This window comes from Lycorma delicatula, chromosome 4, assembly GCF_047948215.1.
Source record: "Lycorma delicatula isolate Av1 chromosome 4, ASM4794821v1, whole genome shotgun sequence".
NCBI lineage: Eukaryota > Metazoa > Arthropoda > Insecta > Hemiptera > Fulgoridae > Lycorma > Lycorma delicatula.
This window is the reverse complement of record NC_134458.1, coordinates 91017886-91035398: the sequence shown is the minus strand read 5'-3', so window position 1 is coordinate 91035398 and position 17513 is coordinate 91017886. Positions and strand designations below refer to the sequence as shown.

The 17513-nt window shown below is 27.8% G+C and overlaps 1 protein-coding gene across 50 annotated transcripts in view; it reads right to left on the bottom strand.

Annotated features, from left to right (window-relative positions):
* The window catches only part of bt (projectin protein bent), a 432362-nt gene that overhangs the window by 38341 nt on the left and 376508 nt on the right, over positions 1–17513 (bottom strand). For all 50 annotated transcript variants that reach the window (XM_075363582.1, XM_075363597.1, XM_075363590.1 and 47 more), the window contains 14 exons: positions 16206–16481; positions 15137–15412; positions 14187–14334; positions 12936–13122; positions 10932–11047; positions 9151–9438; positions 8318–8460; positions 7201–7484; positions 5308–5904; positions 4513–4688; positions 2522–2800; positions 2031–2333; positions 894–1196; positions 258–369 (listed from right to left, as the gene is read on the bottom strand). In XM_075363582.1, the coding sequence (XP_075219697.1) occupies positions 258–369; positions 894–1196; positions 2031–2333; positions 2522–2800; positions 4513–4688; positions 5308–5904; positions 7201–7484; positions 8318–8460; positions 9151–9438; positions 10932–11047; positions 12936–13122; positions 14187–14334; positions 15137–15412; positions 16206–16481 (3488 nt within the window). The remainder of the gene's footprint in view (positions 1–257; positions 370–893; positions 1197–2030; positions 2334–2521; positions 2801–4512; positions 4689–5307; positions 5905–7200; positions 7485–8317; positions 8461–9150; positions 9439–10931; positions 11048–12935; positions 13123–14186; positions 14335–15136; positions 15413–16205; positions 16482–17513) is intronic.

Below are 17513 nucleotides of genomic sequence, written 5' to 3'. Positions count from 1 at the left end.
ACCCAATTAGATTAATTAACACTATTATCCTAATAATAAAATGATAGCTTTTTTAACAATAAACTGTGATTTTTGCTATCAAAATTATTACTAATATTGCTTTGCCACGGTAATTAAATGTAGCTATACAGAAACTTTACAAAAAATTGCAGTCTTAGTTAAAATTACCATAAAAATTATTAAAATTAAAAAAAATAATAAATTTTCGAACAGACTAGATATTAAAAATTTTAAATAAAAATAATAAATATATTTACCATGTAATTGTTGGTTTTGGCACACCAGTAATTGTACACTGGAATTGTGTTGTATGATTCTGAATAGCATTTGCATTCTTCAGTGGTTTTACTATTTCTGGTGGTGTAGGAGCTAAAAGAAAAAAAATTAATTTTATAAGAAAAATTCTTAACACATTTAAAACAAAAACACCATGTCAATAAGGGCATCAATTTGGATAATTCTAGAGAAAAGTATAAATTTAATTGCGAGTAAAAACATATTTAAATTTTCTCATGACTTATTAGTTTTCTAATGGCTGGGAATTATCCATTATATCCCGCACCAAGTTTAGTTTATCATTATATTTGATCTCTTACAAAGATCATTGCCATATGAATTTTCTCAAATAGACATAAACATAATTTGAAACTAACATTTTCTACTGCACCAGGAGGTAAAGTAACTAAACTTAAATTAACAATAATAGTAAATTATGTTTAATAATTACAATTACATACAAAGAATAAAAACTTATAAATAACTTCATGTATGAGTATTAGAAAATAAAAAAAACAGAGTAAATCATGACTACACTTAAGTATAATTATACAAATTTGCAGTGTGCAGTGTGCGCAGTGTATTTATTGTAATCATATAATTAAAATCTAATTTACCTAAAGGATCTGTAATCTTCACAGGTCTTGAAGCTACTGATGGTAAACTTAGTCCAGCCTCATTTTGAGCGTACACTCTGAATTCATACTGTCTTCCTTCAACAAGGTTACTAATGTTAATTTGTGAAGGTGCACAGAGAGCAAGGTTAACACGTTGCCATGCTTCAGAACCGACTTCATGTTTGTCTATCCAGTAACCGGTTACTCGTGATCCACCATCATTTTCTGGTTTATCCCAGCTGAGGTTAACAAAGTCACCTCCTACTTCTGTAACCTTAAGGTTCTGTGGTGGTGATGGTTTATCTGTAAATAAGATAATTTTCTTTATAGAATAATGAAACCATGTTGTTTCATATTAACAAATATACTTAATATTATAAATAATAATATAATTAATATACTTACAATATTACTGAATTAAAAAAAAAAAATGAAAAAGATGATTGATGATAAAAACAGTAATGAATAGTCTAATAGTTTAATTCCTATTAAACAGTAAAATCTCTCTTACATGTCATCCATCTTAATCTCTCTCTCTGTACAAACATGTATACGTGCATGGATGATTTTTAAACCATACGTGCACATTAAAATAAAAACAGAGTATAGTTTATTTATTGATTTTATAATATATATTATTATGAATTCATGCAATTTTATTGTGAATTAATGTACCTTATTTGTTAATTTTATGAACATTACTAATTCCATAATTCATAATTTCCCCCCTCAGAATTATCTGAGGGAAAATAAGCAAGGAGTGTAAAAATTAGAAAAAACCCTAAGAAAATAATATTAAATATAATGAATATAACCTATTGCACTGAAAAGTATAGTTAAAATGTAATCTGGTATTTTTAAATGGTATCAATGAGAGAGTTGAAGTTATAACATTTTTTTACAGAAGTGAACATTTATGTTCATCAACAGCTTTGTCTACAGTGAACTACCAAGTTAAAAACTGGTGTACATGTTAACAAATTAATTTTTCATTTGTTTAGTTTAACTAAATAATAAGTACTGAACTCTGTAAACAAACATTATGCCACAGAAACATTTTAATCTTTTAAATAAAAACATATTTTAATTGAACTACCTTAAATGCATATATTTTATTAAAAAAAAAAGATCACTTACCGAATGGAGCTTTAGCCTTAATTGGATTAATGCCTTCTAGAGGAGGTCCCATACCATTATCATTGACAGCCATAACACGGAACAAGTACTCATTACCTTCAGTAAGGCCTTGTACAATAAATGTTGTTTCACGACATGTAGTAGATATACATATCCAGTGATTACTAGTGATATCACGTCTCTCAACAACATAATGTGTGATGCGTAAACCTCCATCATATCTTGGTGGATGCCATGATAGTTGACAAGTGTGTTTTGTGATATCCGACACATCCAGTGGACCGACTGGAGGTCCTGGAATGCCTGATTAACAAAAGAATAAATTTTAATTGGAAAACTAACACTGTGAATTCTAAAATATTCTAGAACACTCTGATATACATTAACACTCTGTTATTTGAATCTGATAACTGATACACATATACACATAGAAAACTTCTTAAAATTAATAAATAGTAAAAAAAAGATTATATATAAAAATAATCATTTACCTGTAATATAAATTGTGAATGAGCCAGATACACTTCCACTTTCATTCTGACATGTTAATGTGTACAAGCCAGCATCTTCTTTAGTAATTTCTTTAATAAATATTATAATATACTCATCAAATATGGTATATTTAATATGAGGTGATTGCGGAACTTCCTTCCCATCTTTACTAAGAAAGACTTCCATTGGTTGATCACCACTGTAGAATATTTTAATCTTATTATTGTCACCTTCAGGTAAGTACAAAATGTGTGGAATCCTATCAATACGTGGTGGATCTGTTAAAAACAAAATAAAATCAATTAATAAAATTAAGATATATTTATATTTAAAATATTATTCAATGTAACTTAACTTATTTTAAATAAAATTAATTTATTAATATTTCATTTAGGTTTATCATTATAACAAATATTCAAAAATGAATTCATAATTAAATAAACACATAACTTAAAAAAATTAGCAGCAGAATTTATAGTAAAGACCAATTTTTTTCAAAGAGAATAAATTTTAATTTCATTATTTTACTAGCTTTTAAAGAACATGCTATTCTATTAGATGACATGACATTAACATTCAGTTGATAGAATGGTTGTTAACATCAGGTGCTTCCTCATGTGACAGACTGAGGTTTACGCTCATCAGATTAGGTGGGTACTGAGGAAATAGAATGCCCATGTTGGACCAAAACCAGAATTGCTTACTTGGTGTTAGAATTCAGGTTTTCAAAATCTCAAAATAAAAACCTGGTGTCTTTAATGTAGCAGGTTGGAATTATACTGCATCTCATCATCATCATCCGTTAAATTCTATCTCACAAAAAATTCCAGAAATGAACCTTGAAAATTGTGGTATAGCTGAAGAAAATGGGTATGTTATGAGGAAAATGGGTATGTTATGAAGAAAATATAAACAGAAAAGAAAAATGTAAAGATGAGAAAAATAAAGAGAAAGGGTGGAAAGATAGGTTAATGGCAGCCAACTGTGATGTGAGAAATGAATTTTTTTCTAGCAGATACAGCTAACCATAACTTAGACACAATTATTGTTTTAATCAGTTTAATCAAACAAACTTTAATTTAAAAGCATAATTTTTTGAATGCTCACAAATTTTATTTTTAACAAGCTTTAAATAATATAATCATAGTTTTATTTTCAAAAACCCAATACTTTTTTAAATATCATCTCTTATATAAGGCCATTGACAAGGATATTAAAATTTTAGCTTCCATTAAAGATTCTATAATTTCAGTGAGGAACAGAAATATAATTTATTTACTGAAGGAATAGAAAAATTCTTTTTAGATTTTTAGAAATGTTAGAATTTTTTTTGTTACATTATAAATATTTCAAATTTATATAATTTTATTGTTTAAATCTCATGTTCTAATAGTTAAAATAATCAAAAAGGTCTTTTCACAAAAGAAAATCTGAAAAGTATAATTATACTTGCACAAAACATTTGGTGATGTTTTTATACGTCTATAAGACACCATAACAGAAATATAACTAGAAGGCAAATGGCAGTTTATTTATTTATTTTATTATAATATAGAATTATTGGTAAATCTATATGATTTTGTGAATGTTCTGGGTACTATATGTACCACAAGAGTTGAGCATATAGTATGTACCAGAGAAATAATGTGATAGTGTATGTTATCAAATAAAATAAAATAATAACAAAAAAATTAGATATGCATTCTTCAGAAATTTCAAAATTCTGATATGACAGAACTAGCACTTAAAGTTTTCAAAAAAAATAAAAACTGTTAAAGAATTTCCCCAGTAATAGTATATATCATTAAAAAAACCATAAAGAGTAAAAGTGTACCCAATTATTTTATTTTAATTATTTGTTAGTTATTTGACTGGCTTCTCCACTGCATTTTCTTTTATGATATTTTATAAATAAATAAACTGAGTTAATATCAGAAATAAAATAATTACATTAAATATAATAGGACTTACTTAATATAATATAACTTACTTCCAATTCTCACACGACATGTTGTAGTCACAAAGCCTACAGTATTATAAGCCTCACAAGTATAATCACCATCGTCTGTGTCAGTAACATCAGAGAAATGTAATCTAAATACTCCACCAGCTGTTTCTGAAGTAAATCTTGTACCCAAAATTATTTCTCTGCCATTCTTCAACCATCTAAAAATTTGTTATAAAAAAAATTTATATGTAATTATAAAAATGTTAATAATAATTACTGACCTATGTTATTACAAAAAGTAATTAAAATTACAAGTTATTTCAGAACAATATAACTGTGTTCCATTTTTTTAAAATTGAACAACATATTAGTTTCAGTAGTTAAAATCACTTCACAGTTTTATCATTCTTTTATTGGTAAATAGACTACTTATATCACTATTATAAATTTAGCAAACAAAAATAAGGAAGATTTCAATGAAACAAAAAAGTAAAAACTGAAAATATTTAGAATATTATCCTAGTGATGTTTAAACTTAAGCCAGAAAAAAAGGATTTCCACTCACTTTCGTAGGAATAAAATATGATTTCAAATAAAATATAATTTTTAAAATAATGCTTACAATTAAAGTGATATACAACGAAAACTATTTCTGTTTTAATAGAACTATTTCATAAATTATTAACTACTTAAAGGTTTAACAAAACATTTCAACAAAAAAAAGAAAAGAATTCATTACCTGACATTCAATGAAATGAGTAAAAGCAACGAAAAAATAAATAAAACGAAAAATTATATCAAAATTAATATATGCATGTAGTAATATTTGTTACCCACCTAGCCTTGGGTATAGGTTTGCCGGATGCCTCACACTGCAACGTTAATAACTTTCCAAGAGGTACAGGTTGACTTGCTGGAAGTGGCTGAATAAACTCTGGTTTTTCACCACCTTCAGTCTCACAAATCTTAACTGGTGTTGTGCATGAGCTAGGCTCACTCTTTCCAATAGCATTAACAGCAAACACTCTAAATTCATAATCAGAATTTTCAATCAAGTTCAGTGCAGTAAAAGTACAATCCAAGACATTATAGTCATTACACTTAACCCAAAGAGCACCTCCGACTTCTCTCTTTTCAATAATGTATCCGGTAATTTTACTTCCTCCATCAGAGACAGGTGGCTCCCATTTGAGATCTGCGTATGTCTTACCGACTTTAATAACAGTTGGTGTGCCTGGAGGTGATGGAACTTTTGCTCTTCCTTTAAGTTTGAAGTGTGATGATGGTGGTGAAGGCTTACTGAAACCAGCAGCATTCTTTGCACGTATTCTGAATTCATAATCATGTCCAGTAAGTAAACTGTGTGCTATGTAAGTTGTTTCCTTAACTAGATAATCGTTTGCAACTCGCCACTGAGTGTCTTCAGCCACATCTCTGAAATGAAAATAAAGAAAAGATATTTAATAAAATATTTATAAAAATCATACGATTTATAGATATATGATTTTTTGCTACTCTACTAATAGCTCATCCAGACTAAAATTTCTACAAGACTTAGTTTTGCTAATAATAATCAACTGTTAACTTTGTTCATTAGCATGACGATACTAGTAAAGGAGCAGCTATTTATAAAGTTCATAAACAATAAATTATCTCATTAACAATATTCTTTTTATGTGCACAAAGAAGTATTGTTGATAAGCTTAGTTTAAATCCTTATTACCCGAGTCAAATAAATAATCCATTAAATAATTAAACTCTAAGCTGAGAAACCATAATTACTATTTTTATTTTTGATAATCTATTCACCAATTAAGTTCAAAGTTTATGCTTGGAAATGTAACATATAATATTTGTGATGTGTAAAAAATGACAATCATTGTTGAAGATCTAGAATCTTTTGAATGAAAGATAAAGTCCTACTATGAACCTTCTAAACACCACCATGGAAGTTAGAGTTTGTGTAAAAGCTTTATCAGAACTGATCTGGTAATTATTAATTTACCTAAGATAAGACATGATCTTAAACAAGATCAAGACATGATGATTTTATTTCTTTGTCATTTTAATAATAAATAAATATCATAGTAAACCTTTAACATTTTAAAATACTGTATTCATTAAATTAGTTCACAACTGGATAAGACAATAAACTCCTCTAATCAGATGCAGTCACTCTGTGGATTGATAGTCCTACTCCTTATTCATTACTCCTTTTGTCTTGGACAAGTTCTATAAGAGCTGGATCAGCTGTCTTGGTTCCATCGGTAATACTATCTGGTACCTTTTGGTAGCCAGTAGGGCAGCCATTTCTTTATTGGATTTAATGCAGTAGTGACACTGTATGCCTGCAGAACTATCCAAGGACTCCGTTTCCTATCTGGAAAGGTAGCACAAAAAGATAAACTAGTGGCCGACATGCCTACCAGGAAAAGCCAGGCTTCAAATTCCTACTCCTAATCAATCCATCTATCTATAGTAATTTATAAATAAATATAGATTTTAAAGAAAAAAATAATGTTATATTTAACTAGAGAATCATATTTATTAAATGAATGGGTGGTATCCAAGAATTTATGTATGTACAACAGAATTTTACGAACTACATCCTAATAACTAATAAGAATCAAACTGAATAAACTGATCTTTGCAGAACACATAATTACAAAATTATACAGATAAAATTAAATTATTTTTTTACAGATAAAATAATATAAATTTAAAACTCACCTGAATTCAACCTTGTATCCTTGTATTTTTGAGCCACCATCGTACAAAGGTCGTTCCCACATAAGTGTAGCATTGCTGGTGTCCCAGTCCGTAATATGTGGTTGTCCTGGGGGATCTGGTACTGTAAATGGGAATTTTGCTGTAATAGGTGAATCCATTTCAATAGGTTCTGAAATACCATATTGATTTTCTGCTCTAACACGGAAATTGTACTTCCTGTTTGGTTCTAAACCTATTACATCATAATGGCAGTTGCGTACAAAGCTGCTCATCTTTGACCATATCTAAAAATAAAGAAATAATTTAATTACAATGTTAGATTATTATATACTGCTTTAAAATATTATATTTTACTGAAATATTGAACATTAAGACCTTAAAGCATAACTGAATCAAATTAATACATCTGTTGAATGTATTAAACAAAGAAGTGACAGAATATGTAAAATGAGTTATCTTCAACTGACTACAATAAACCTATAGGTAGGATTGATGTGATGTTGATTAATATATTCTGCTCCTGAAAAACAACAAGAAGCCCCTTCCCTTCTAACTTTTCTGATTATACATGACAATTGTAATAATTATGCGTTGTTTGTTGTTCTTGAGTAACGATATGTCATTTTCAGTAGTACCTTGTATCTCATGACATGCCACCAACAACCACATTATTTATAGTATCAAGATGCTGATAGTAAAATAGTATTCAGATAATTTGAATATTAAAATGAGCTTTTACACCTATTTCTTGCCAACTACTCCTTGAGTAGAATTAAAAATACCCAGAACAACTTCTCGATACATCTTTAAAGAGGCATATTTTTCACTGAATTATCATGTTTCCTGTAGGCTTCTTGCATGAAATTGTCTGCTGCCAAGATTAATAAAATAGGCTTCTAAATTAATAAAATAAACATCATAAAAAATTAATTATTTGTAGCTTATGGAAATTTAAATCTATAAGCTGTTCAAAAACTATGGATCAATGAATTATTAAATTTTAAAGTTTATTTCCTCAAAAGAATTTATTTCATAAAGTTTAGATTAAATATCAACCTATCATAATCCACACAACTTTCTGTAATAAAATGAATACAATATATAAAAAATAACTTACACCAGTGGATGTTTCAAGTTTTTCAACAACATAATTTGTAATTGGTGATCCACCGTCATCAAGAGGAGGCTTCCAAGTAAGAGAACAAGATTCTGGACTGATATCTGACACATCAAGTGGTCCTTGTGGTGGAAGTGGTTTGTCTGAAATCCAAATATAAAAAATTATTGAAGAGAACTTTTATATTAATTAGATTACTAAAATAAAGCTTACAGTAAAAATGTTTATATTTTTAGAAATTAATGAGAATCATTCATATTTGAAATTCCAGATCATTTAATGTAACATAAAGACATCCCAAATGGATATAGACTTTTATTGCATAACTATTTGAAAATTGGATTCACATATTTATGTTTAATAATTAACTCGCTTACAAATTGTATAGACACTGTACTTCTGAAAGATATTTAATATAATTATGCAGCTTCTTCAATTAGTGTAAGAATACTAGGAAGTGTCTTACTACCTTTTACGATATATTAGGTAGCTAAATTACGTTTCATTCAATCAGTAGTTCATTTTTTTATAAACAATATTGCTTTAACTAGAGGTTAGTTCTTAGAAATATTGGAAAGGCTTCATTAATCAATGTAAAAGAAAATGTAACAGAAGAAATCCCAAGAAGCTAATAGTAAAATTTTCACTCAAATCTCTTTTAAACTATTATAAAAGAAAATAAATTATATACATTTTATTTTAATAAAAGGCATACATACCAATATATACATTTTATTTTAATAAAAGGCATACATACCAATATATACATTTTATTTTAATAAAAGGCATACATACCAATATATACATTTTATTTTAATAAAAGGCATACATACCAACAACAATAACTTTGCATGATGCAGTATCAGAGCCAACTGTGTTGAAAAGTTGAATTGTGTATGCTCCAGAATCTGTGGACCGTTTAGCAGATTTATTTCTAAAGATTGTTTGATTAGCTGAAGTCTCAAATTTAATTCTGGTATCAGGCACAACTTCTTCTCCATTTATTGTCCATACTGGTTTTGGAGGAGGATTACCAGTGAATGGAACAGTTATTGTGAATTCTTCTCCAGCAATCACGGTCATATCACGTATGCTCAGATCACTTGTTATCTTTGGTGCACCTGTTGAAAATAAATTATAAAATCAAAAAATAGAAAAAATATTTCTCATAAAATAATAATATATGTTTGGAATATCAAGTAACCAAATTCTTAGAGCTATCTTTTTTATTTTCAGCTGTTTAGAAAAATTGTAAAATATTTGAATATGGAAACAATCTTATTAATAATAAACATATTCAAATTTAGATTCATAAAAGCTACTTGAATGTTATTGAACTACCATTTTTCACTTTTTTTGATGTAACTTCTTCATTTTTCATGAGAAAATGAATAATGTTTATTTAAGGTTGAAGTAGTCCATTTTTTAATGAAGAATAAAATTACAAAACACATTGGATTATATTGACTCCGTGTATTGACGAATTGTATATATATCAACATAACCTGCACTCGCTTTGCTCGCCAACCTTGTCTAATTAATGTTAAATATGCATATTATGTATGTAGATTATGTTAGGTTAGGTTATGATTCATCAGTACATAGAGTCAACATAATCTAAACAAACAAAGTATGCTTGCTTTGCTCGCTAACAGATATATTTTTGTTTTATACATTGTAATGTTTAATATGTTGTTTTTTGACAAAGAAGTTGCATCAGAAAAAGTGGTAGTGTAATAACAAACAAGAACCTCATAAAATATTATAACATGAAGAGAAAGAAACAAAATAAAAATTTATTAACCCTATAAGTTTAAACGTTTTCACAGTTAATGCTTACAGTGTAGTTTTTAATGAAAATTTAATAATTGAACCCATAAATTCAAGTTATCAGGAAAGAAAAGTGAGTACAATAAACCGTATTATTACTACTACAGAACATAACTGAGTTCTACATTTTATTTTTAAATTGGATTATTGTTTTAATGTCAAATGGTTGACAGAAAAATAAATGAATATATGTCCATGATGTATAAGTGTCCATTTATGTTTCTACCAACTATTTGGTAAAATCATAAATAGACAAATCACAAAAAATATCACCCTTTTTTTCTTGTAGAGAAAGAATACAACAACCTTTAAAAATTAAACTTGCCCTCAAAAATGTAAGAAGTTTCATTTATTTGTACTGATAAATAAGCTGATATTTTGCCATAATTCCAGGAAAAGAAAAATAACAGGATAAGATTGACTATTGATTTAACAAACTTAAGTCTATATACAACTACATTGGAATAGTTTACAAATGACAAATAAGCTTGCCAGAGAAAATCTTCTGCATTTGAAAAATTTCTGCTTGGATGAGTCTTTTTAAGTCCTTTGTCAGGGTTTAGATTATGAATGCAAATGTCCTTCAAAAAGCTCTATAAGTTATAAACAGTTATGAGAATATGGCGATAAAATAGAAATAATTTTTGGCTAATTTCAAGAAAAATATATCTTCACAATTATTGATTGCAAAGTAAGTGTATGTAATTTCATAAATCAATATATTCATTAAAGAGGATATTTTTCATAATTAAGATATTAACTTATAAAAAAATAAATAACTTACTAGGCGGTGATCGACACCAAATGCCATCAGAAGAGGAGCTCCATGGACCCTGACCAGCTGCATTAACAGCTGCAACTCGGAACTCATATTCATGATTTTCAATTAAGTTTGGTATCCTGTAAAAAATTAAAATTTTACAGTCATAACATTGAATTAAAACAGCATTCACTTAATTGTTAATAAACTGATTGCTTTTACAGTATCTTAAAAAGTGTTATGGTTTTCTACTTTTCAAAATTATTTATATAAGATTTCATCAGTTTTAGTTACAGTTAATACACATCCTTGTTGTCATATAAAGATTTGAGAGATATTAACATAAAAAAAATTTATGGTACTGAAGATCAACTGGTTTAAGATAGTTAATTTGAATTTAAGTTCATAATTGATGATGATCCCTAGAAAATGTTTAGGGATAAAATGTTTTTGTTCAGTGCTAGATGTACTTTGAGTGACTATCAAGTATTTGGATAAACACATTTTTTGCTTACTTCAGGGATAAGGCTTACTTCATGGATGTAGGAACATAAAATTTAACTGTTACAAGCAGATTACAGATATACAGTACATGGATTCCTGAGAATGTAACAATTGTAGCATCAGCTTTCTAAATCCATAGCTTTGTTAAATTTAAATTTTATTAATTTATTTCATATCATTTTTTTCTTATAGTTACACATTTATGTAATACATTTGTAAGACTGTACAAATAAAGAAATTACATTTTGACAGTACACTAAGAGTTATAAAGACTTTCATTAAAGTTATTTGAGTGTCTGTTGTTGAGTATGCACTACAATTTTTACAGTTCTCTTCTTAAAAACAACCTAAGTCCTGAGTTATATTTTTAGTTTTCAGTGATTCATAGTCTGCTTTGAATTATATAAATATTAAACATTAATAATTTTAGTTCCATATATTTTTCAACCTTCATTTCAAAGAAACAATGGAAACTAGTAAACTTGCGTTCAACTATTACATGAATTACTTATAGCCCTTGTTGCAGACAATGATGAACTGGAAATGAAGGTTTTATGATTCTAATTAAGAAACTGATGACATCAAAGGTGTTTTTTTCTGTAGAGAAACTTTAAATTCCTTATTTTTTTTATTTAACCGATCTAACTCTGAATTTTTTTCAATGCTGGATTGTAAATGAACCAACAGAATGTTTTTAAGTGTTTTAAAAGAACACATCACTGATGTAAATAGAATTTCCTCAAACAAGCGCATAATGATTCATCAACACTCTTCTTCAATATCATTCATTTTGAATACAATTAATACAGCATACAATTTTTTATTCAGTTCATTCATTAAGTTATTTATCAGCACCTCCAACATCAATTTGTTATCTAGGTACCATCTCCAAGAAAGAGACTTTATCTACTAATTCACCTATAAAATGTTTGGCTGTATTAATTACTTTTTGTCTAAATCTTCTACAAATTAAAATTTGGGGTTTTACATCAATCATTTGCAGTCTGTTTAAAATGAGACCAGTCTTTCATGTGTGAAATTACCATTAAATTTGCTTTCCACATTCATTATGTTGTTGAAGGTGTACAACATAATCTTCTCATCTGTAAGATTAAACTGGAAGCCTCATTTTTTTCTTTTTAAAAGAAAGCTTTACCATTTGTTTTCATGAGAGAAGATACAACAATAACCACTTAATTACCATATTCATATTACGAAAGTTTAGCAAAATCACTAAGTTGTTGATATCTTCAAAAGCTTTTGTTGAATATATAAAATAACTATCAAATTCTCCAACTTATTAAGTGCAACTATGATTTTCTATAAATTTATCAACTAGAAACTAATTATTGAGTGTATACCTTTACACTAAAAAACCAAACTGACTATATTGAATAGAAAATTATTATTTCAACATAATTTAACAGTATATCAAAAACAGACTTTTAAAAGTTTTAGAAAAAGGAAGCAAGAGTATAGAATTTAAGAAAAGAATGTTATGGTTTTTCATAACTAAATACATACTTGCAAGTAAGATCAGGAATGTGTGCATGTAATGCTTTAATCCATTTTTCTTCACTGATCATACGTTTCTCAATGACATATCCAGAGATTGGTGCACCTCCATCATTTCTTGGCTTTGTCCAAGTAATTGTGATCGAGTCTTCTGTCGAGTCAACACCACGTGGCGCTCCAGGCGCCCCGGGGGGATCTAGAAATGAATCACAAAATATAGTTATTGTAATTAATCTCTGAAAAACACATATAATTCTGATTTTGAATAATTATCATGGTGATTGCGATATTCGGGAATAATGCAGATCGAACAATTTTCATTTACAGATCATGCTTTATCTCAGAGAATTTTACAATTTTAATAACACATTAAAAGAAGTAATATACAAAAAAATACTTGTAACAGGAAAGATAACATAATAATAATAATAATGTTTTTTTAGTCAAACAAAAAAATTTTGAAAAAGCAAAATTTTTGATCTTCTGATTTGGAACTCCTATTGTATAAAAACTATTGGTAGTTACAAAGAGCAGCATAATTTTTTTCTTTTTTTTAGAGATAATGTAAAAAATAAAGGAGGATAAATTTATTTTTCTATTTCTGGCTCTAGCACCCAGAAATTGCATATAACTATAGATTGAGTAGTATGATAACTAAGTGCAGATAAAGATCATTCGTAACCACCGCACTCAACATTTAATAAAAGCTAACATTTTTTAGTGAAAGTTTTATATTTATCTTTTTGAAAACCAAAATATTTGAAATCAAAATATTTTTTTCTAGATGAATAGCAAACAGTCATAAATTCCCAAAAAATTTCAAAATTTTAACTAGAAAGGTTATGGTACAACTTCTGTCAAACAGAAAGATGGTCAGGTATGTGAGTGTTGCTCAATAGAACAGCCTACAATAATTACTTTAAAAAATGTTCTTTTAACCATCAAAAATGTAAAAAAATGATGAATACATTATTTCTGAGGCCTATTAATAAGAAAAAGGCAAAAATGAAACGTTTAATTTAAACATTTGATTTAGTCATTGGGGTGAATTCACAATTTATGGCTTAGCTTTGAAAGGTTCAAAAACGGAAATGCAATTGCAATAGAATTTATATAAATATAAGTTTGTATAAATTTTATAAATTTCAATATAAGTTTGTAATATAATGTAAGAACATTACATCAAAACAATTCTTAAAATATGTATATTATGTAAATATATAAAATACAACATTACTGGAAGACAATATCTTTACTTACCGAATGGATGACGTGCTTTAATTGGATCAGAAGTAATAGCTGGATCAGATGTGCCATACTGATTTTCTGCCATTACGCGGAATTCATATTTACGTCCAATTATTAGATTTCTCACTCTGATGAATGGTGTTGTGCAATAGCTGCTCACCTGTAATTAAATTTTATTTACAATACAAAAGAAAAAAGTAGACTATTTTAACTAAAAATAATCGGTGACAATATTTTACTTATTTTATTCTTTTTAAGAACATATACTAATATCTCACCAGTAAATAAAAAATGTATGCGTAATTTTCAGGTGCGTATTTAAACAGGGCATTTCAAGTAAAACACAGTAAAGTATAAAATTCAAATAAGCTTTATAATTTTTATTGGAGTATTTTTTCATAACATTTTATTTATGTTTTATTATTTAATAAAACTTCTCAACTCATAAAAAAATAAATCACATTATCTAATAAATTAAATTAATAAAGAATCTTTCTAATAAAACCTTTTACTTTAGAAACTTAAATAATATAAAATAATTGTAGAAATTTTTTAAACTCTGGTAACTGGAAAATAATGTTTCAAAATTCAGAAATGTTTACTAACACATAATTATTCTGTAAAATACCTTTAATTACAGAAAAGGTTTGTTACTTCTAATAGTAATAGTTGGTAGTCCCAGTAAAGTTAATAAACAAGGAATACATATAATACATTCTGTAAGTGAATCTCAAATTTAATCTAAATACATCTTCCTGTAATTAAAAAAATAATATTCAGAAAAGCAAGTAATTAGGTTATAAAAATATTGTAGAATTTAAACAACAAAAACCCACAATGAAATGTCTTACAAATTTATCATAGTCCATAGACAATGCATGATTTCTACTCCTATTCTTTACTTGAAATACATTCTGACTACTAAAATATATTAAAAGGAAAAGTACTATAATAAAATTTACCTTTGACCATGCTGGAGCCCCAGGTTCTCTCTTTTCAACAATGTAATTCGAAATCTCGGCTCCACCATTATCTTTAGGAGGATTCCAATAAAGAGTCAATGCTTCACCAGCAAACTCATCAGCATGTAGATTTTCAGGTGGTGATGGACGATCAAGAACTTTAACATATATTGTGGCTGTATCATAACCAGACTGGTTTCTTAACTGCAACCTGTACTGACCAGTATCTGATCGTTTTGAGTTCTTCACAACCAAACTTGCTTCATTATCAGTCAGCTGTAATTTTAAAAAAGAAAAAAATAGATAGACATACAAACTATAATTTATTAATAGAGGAAAGTTTTTAAACAACTACATAATTCATATAAAGAAATAAAAAGCGGTACAAATGGTTTAATTGGCAAGTTCCTGGTATCACTACAACTTCCTAACATAAACTGATGATGTCACACATGGAAGAGTCCTTTTTGTAATGTAAATCCTAGGAGCTTCAAAGAGATATAGGAAGAGCCGAAAACAATTTAAAATTAACATGAAATATTACCAAATATAATACATTTATAAGATTAATAATACTATCACTACTCAAACTTACTATCACTGGCCAAATTTAATACCATATGAAATGTAGGTAACATAGCTAATCATATAATGAAATATACATGACACAGATTTATAAGAAAATGGGTTCATCAGTTTAATGGAATGTATTATTAATTACAAAGTCTAAGGATTTCTTTATCTCTACAACCTTTTTACACTTTTGGGAATTTTTTTTTATTAATTTATTTCCGTTATACATTGGAGTCTTTTATAATAATTTTAAATTATTAAAATTGAATTGTTTAATATGTATATAGCCCTCATTCTTTGTATTATGAATCTTTATTCATTTTAAAGCAATATTCTATTTCTATTCTATTTATTCTTTTTCAAGGCTAAAGATTTTTAATATCTAATTTTTTTATGTATGAACACACTTGCAAATGTCAATAAATGTAGAGAAATTATTGATGTAATTTCGTAACGGAGATCTAATTTTTTAAATTTATGAATAAAAAAAAATTACCTGTTTATGTACTCTGCCATCGGTGTCATCCATTATGCTATCATTCATAAACCATGAAGCAACAGGTGGTGGGAATGCGGTGAATGGGACATGTATTGAGAAGTCCTCTCCTGCACGTACGGTGATATCCCGTACACCACCGAGATCCATAGTGGGCTTGTTTGGCTGTTCTTCAATAAGTATATTGGCACTTGGTCTGCTAGGTTCAGATTCTCCAACATCGTTGATTGCTTTCACTCTGAATTGGTACTCTTCTCCTTCTTTTAGGTTGGGAACCTAAAATAATGAAAATGTACAACAGGTAAATAGAAATTTCATACTTACAACCTAAGTAACTGTTCTTCATTATTTATTTTTCTAATGAACATTTTCTTTTACAAATTTTTTCTTTATGCTGAAATTAATTAAATTACTATGTAAATATGTTAGGCAACATAACAGTAAAACTTTTTTTGAGATGTAAGTGGCTCCTAAAAAGGTAGTCATTATGAAGAATAATACATGTCCCGTGTTAGAATTACTAGAGAAAGTGAGAATGAAGTAATTTCCTGTTGCCTTCTGAGTCCATTCACCCTGCTTTTTATAATGAATTCTGATTTTATAATGAATAAAACCACAATTGTTTTTGGTTACTCAAAAGCAAACATTACCACAAAAACACAAAGGTTAGTGGCAGTTTTTATTATTTTATAATAAAAATATATTTTTATAAATGGGCAGTATATTTGTACCCAAGTACATTATTTTTGAAAATAGAAAAATAGATTGCTAATTTACTTAAATCTCAGACTAAGTCATTATTTGTTACAGTATTGAGTGTACAGAATATTAAGTCTAGTGACTCTTTTTAAAATAAAAAAAAGGTTAATAATTAATTATAAAACTGGAAAAACGCATTTTTCTTACAAATGAAAGAGTAATAATATGAGTCAATTTCAATACAGTGCAGTATGTTAATGCAAAAATCATTATACAAATAGTAAATGTAACAAAAAATACAAAGAGCACTAGAAAAGTTTTGTAATACGATGGAACGAATCATCACAGGTGGTTACAAGTTAGCGAGTGTTTAGATAGGTCCCAACTGGTACTGTAGCCACTATAGTCACTGTCATAGTATCATTTGCTTTTTAGCTGTGTTAGTGAAAAGATTTAGTGATGTCCATCATGGTTGAAAACTAAATAACTGGCAATTTTGTGCTATAATTCTGCACATGGGTAAGTAAAGTGTTGATCACTGTTTAGAGGAAATGACTTCTGTGCTTGGAGAGGATTGTCCTCATCTTACAATAATATTTATGTTTTATC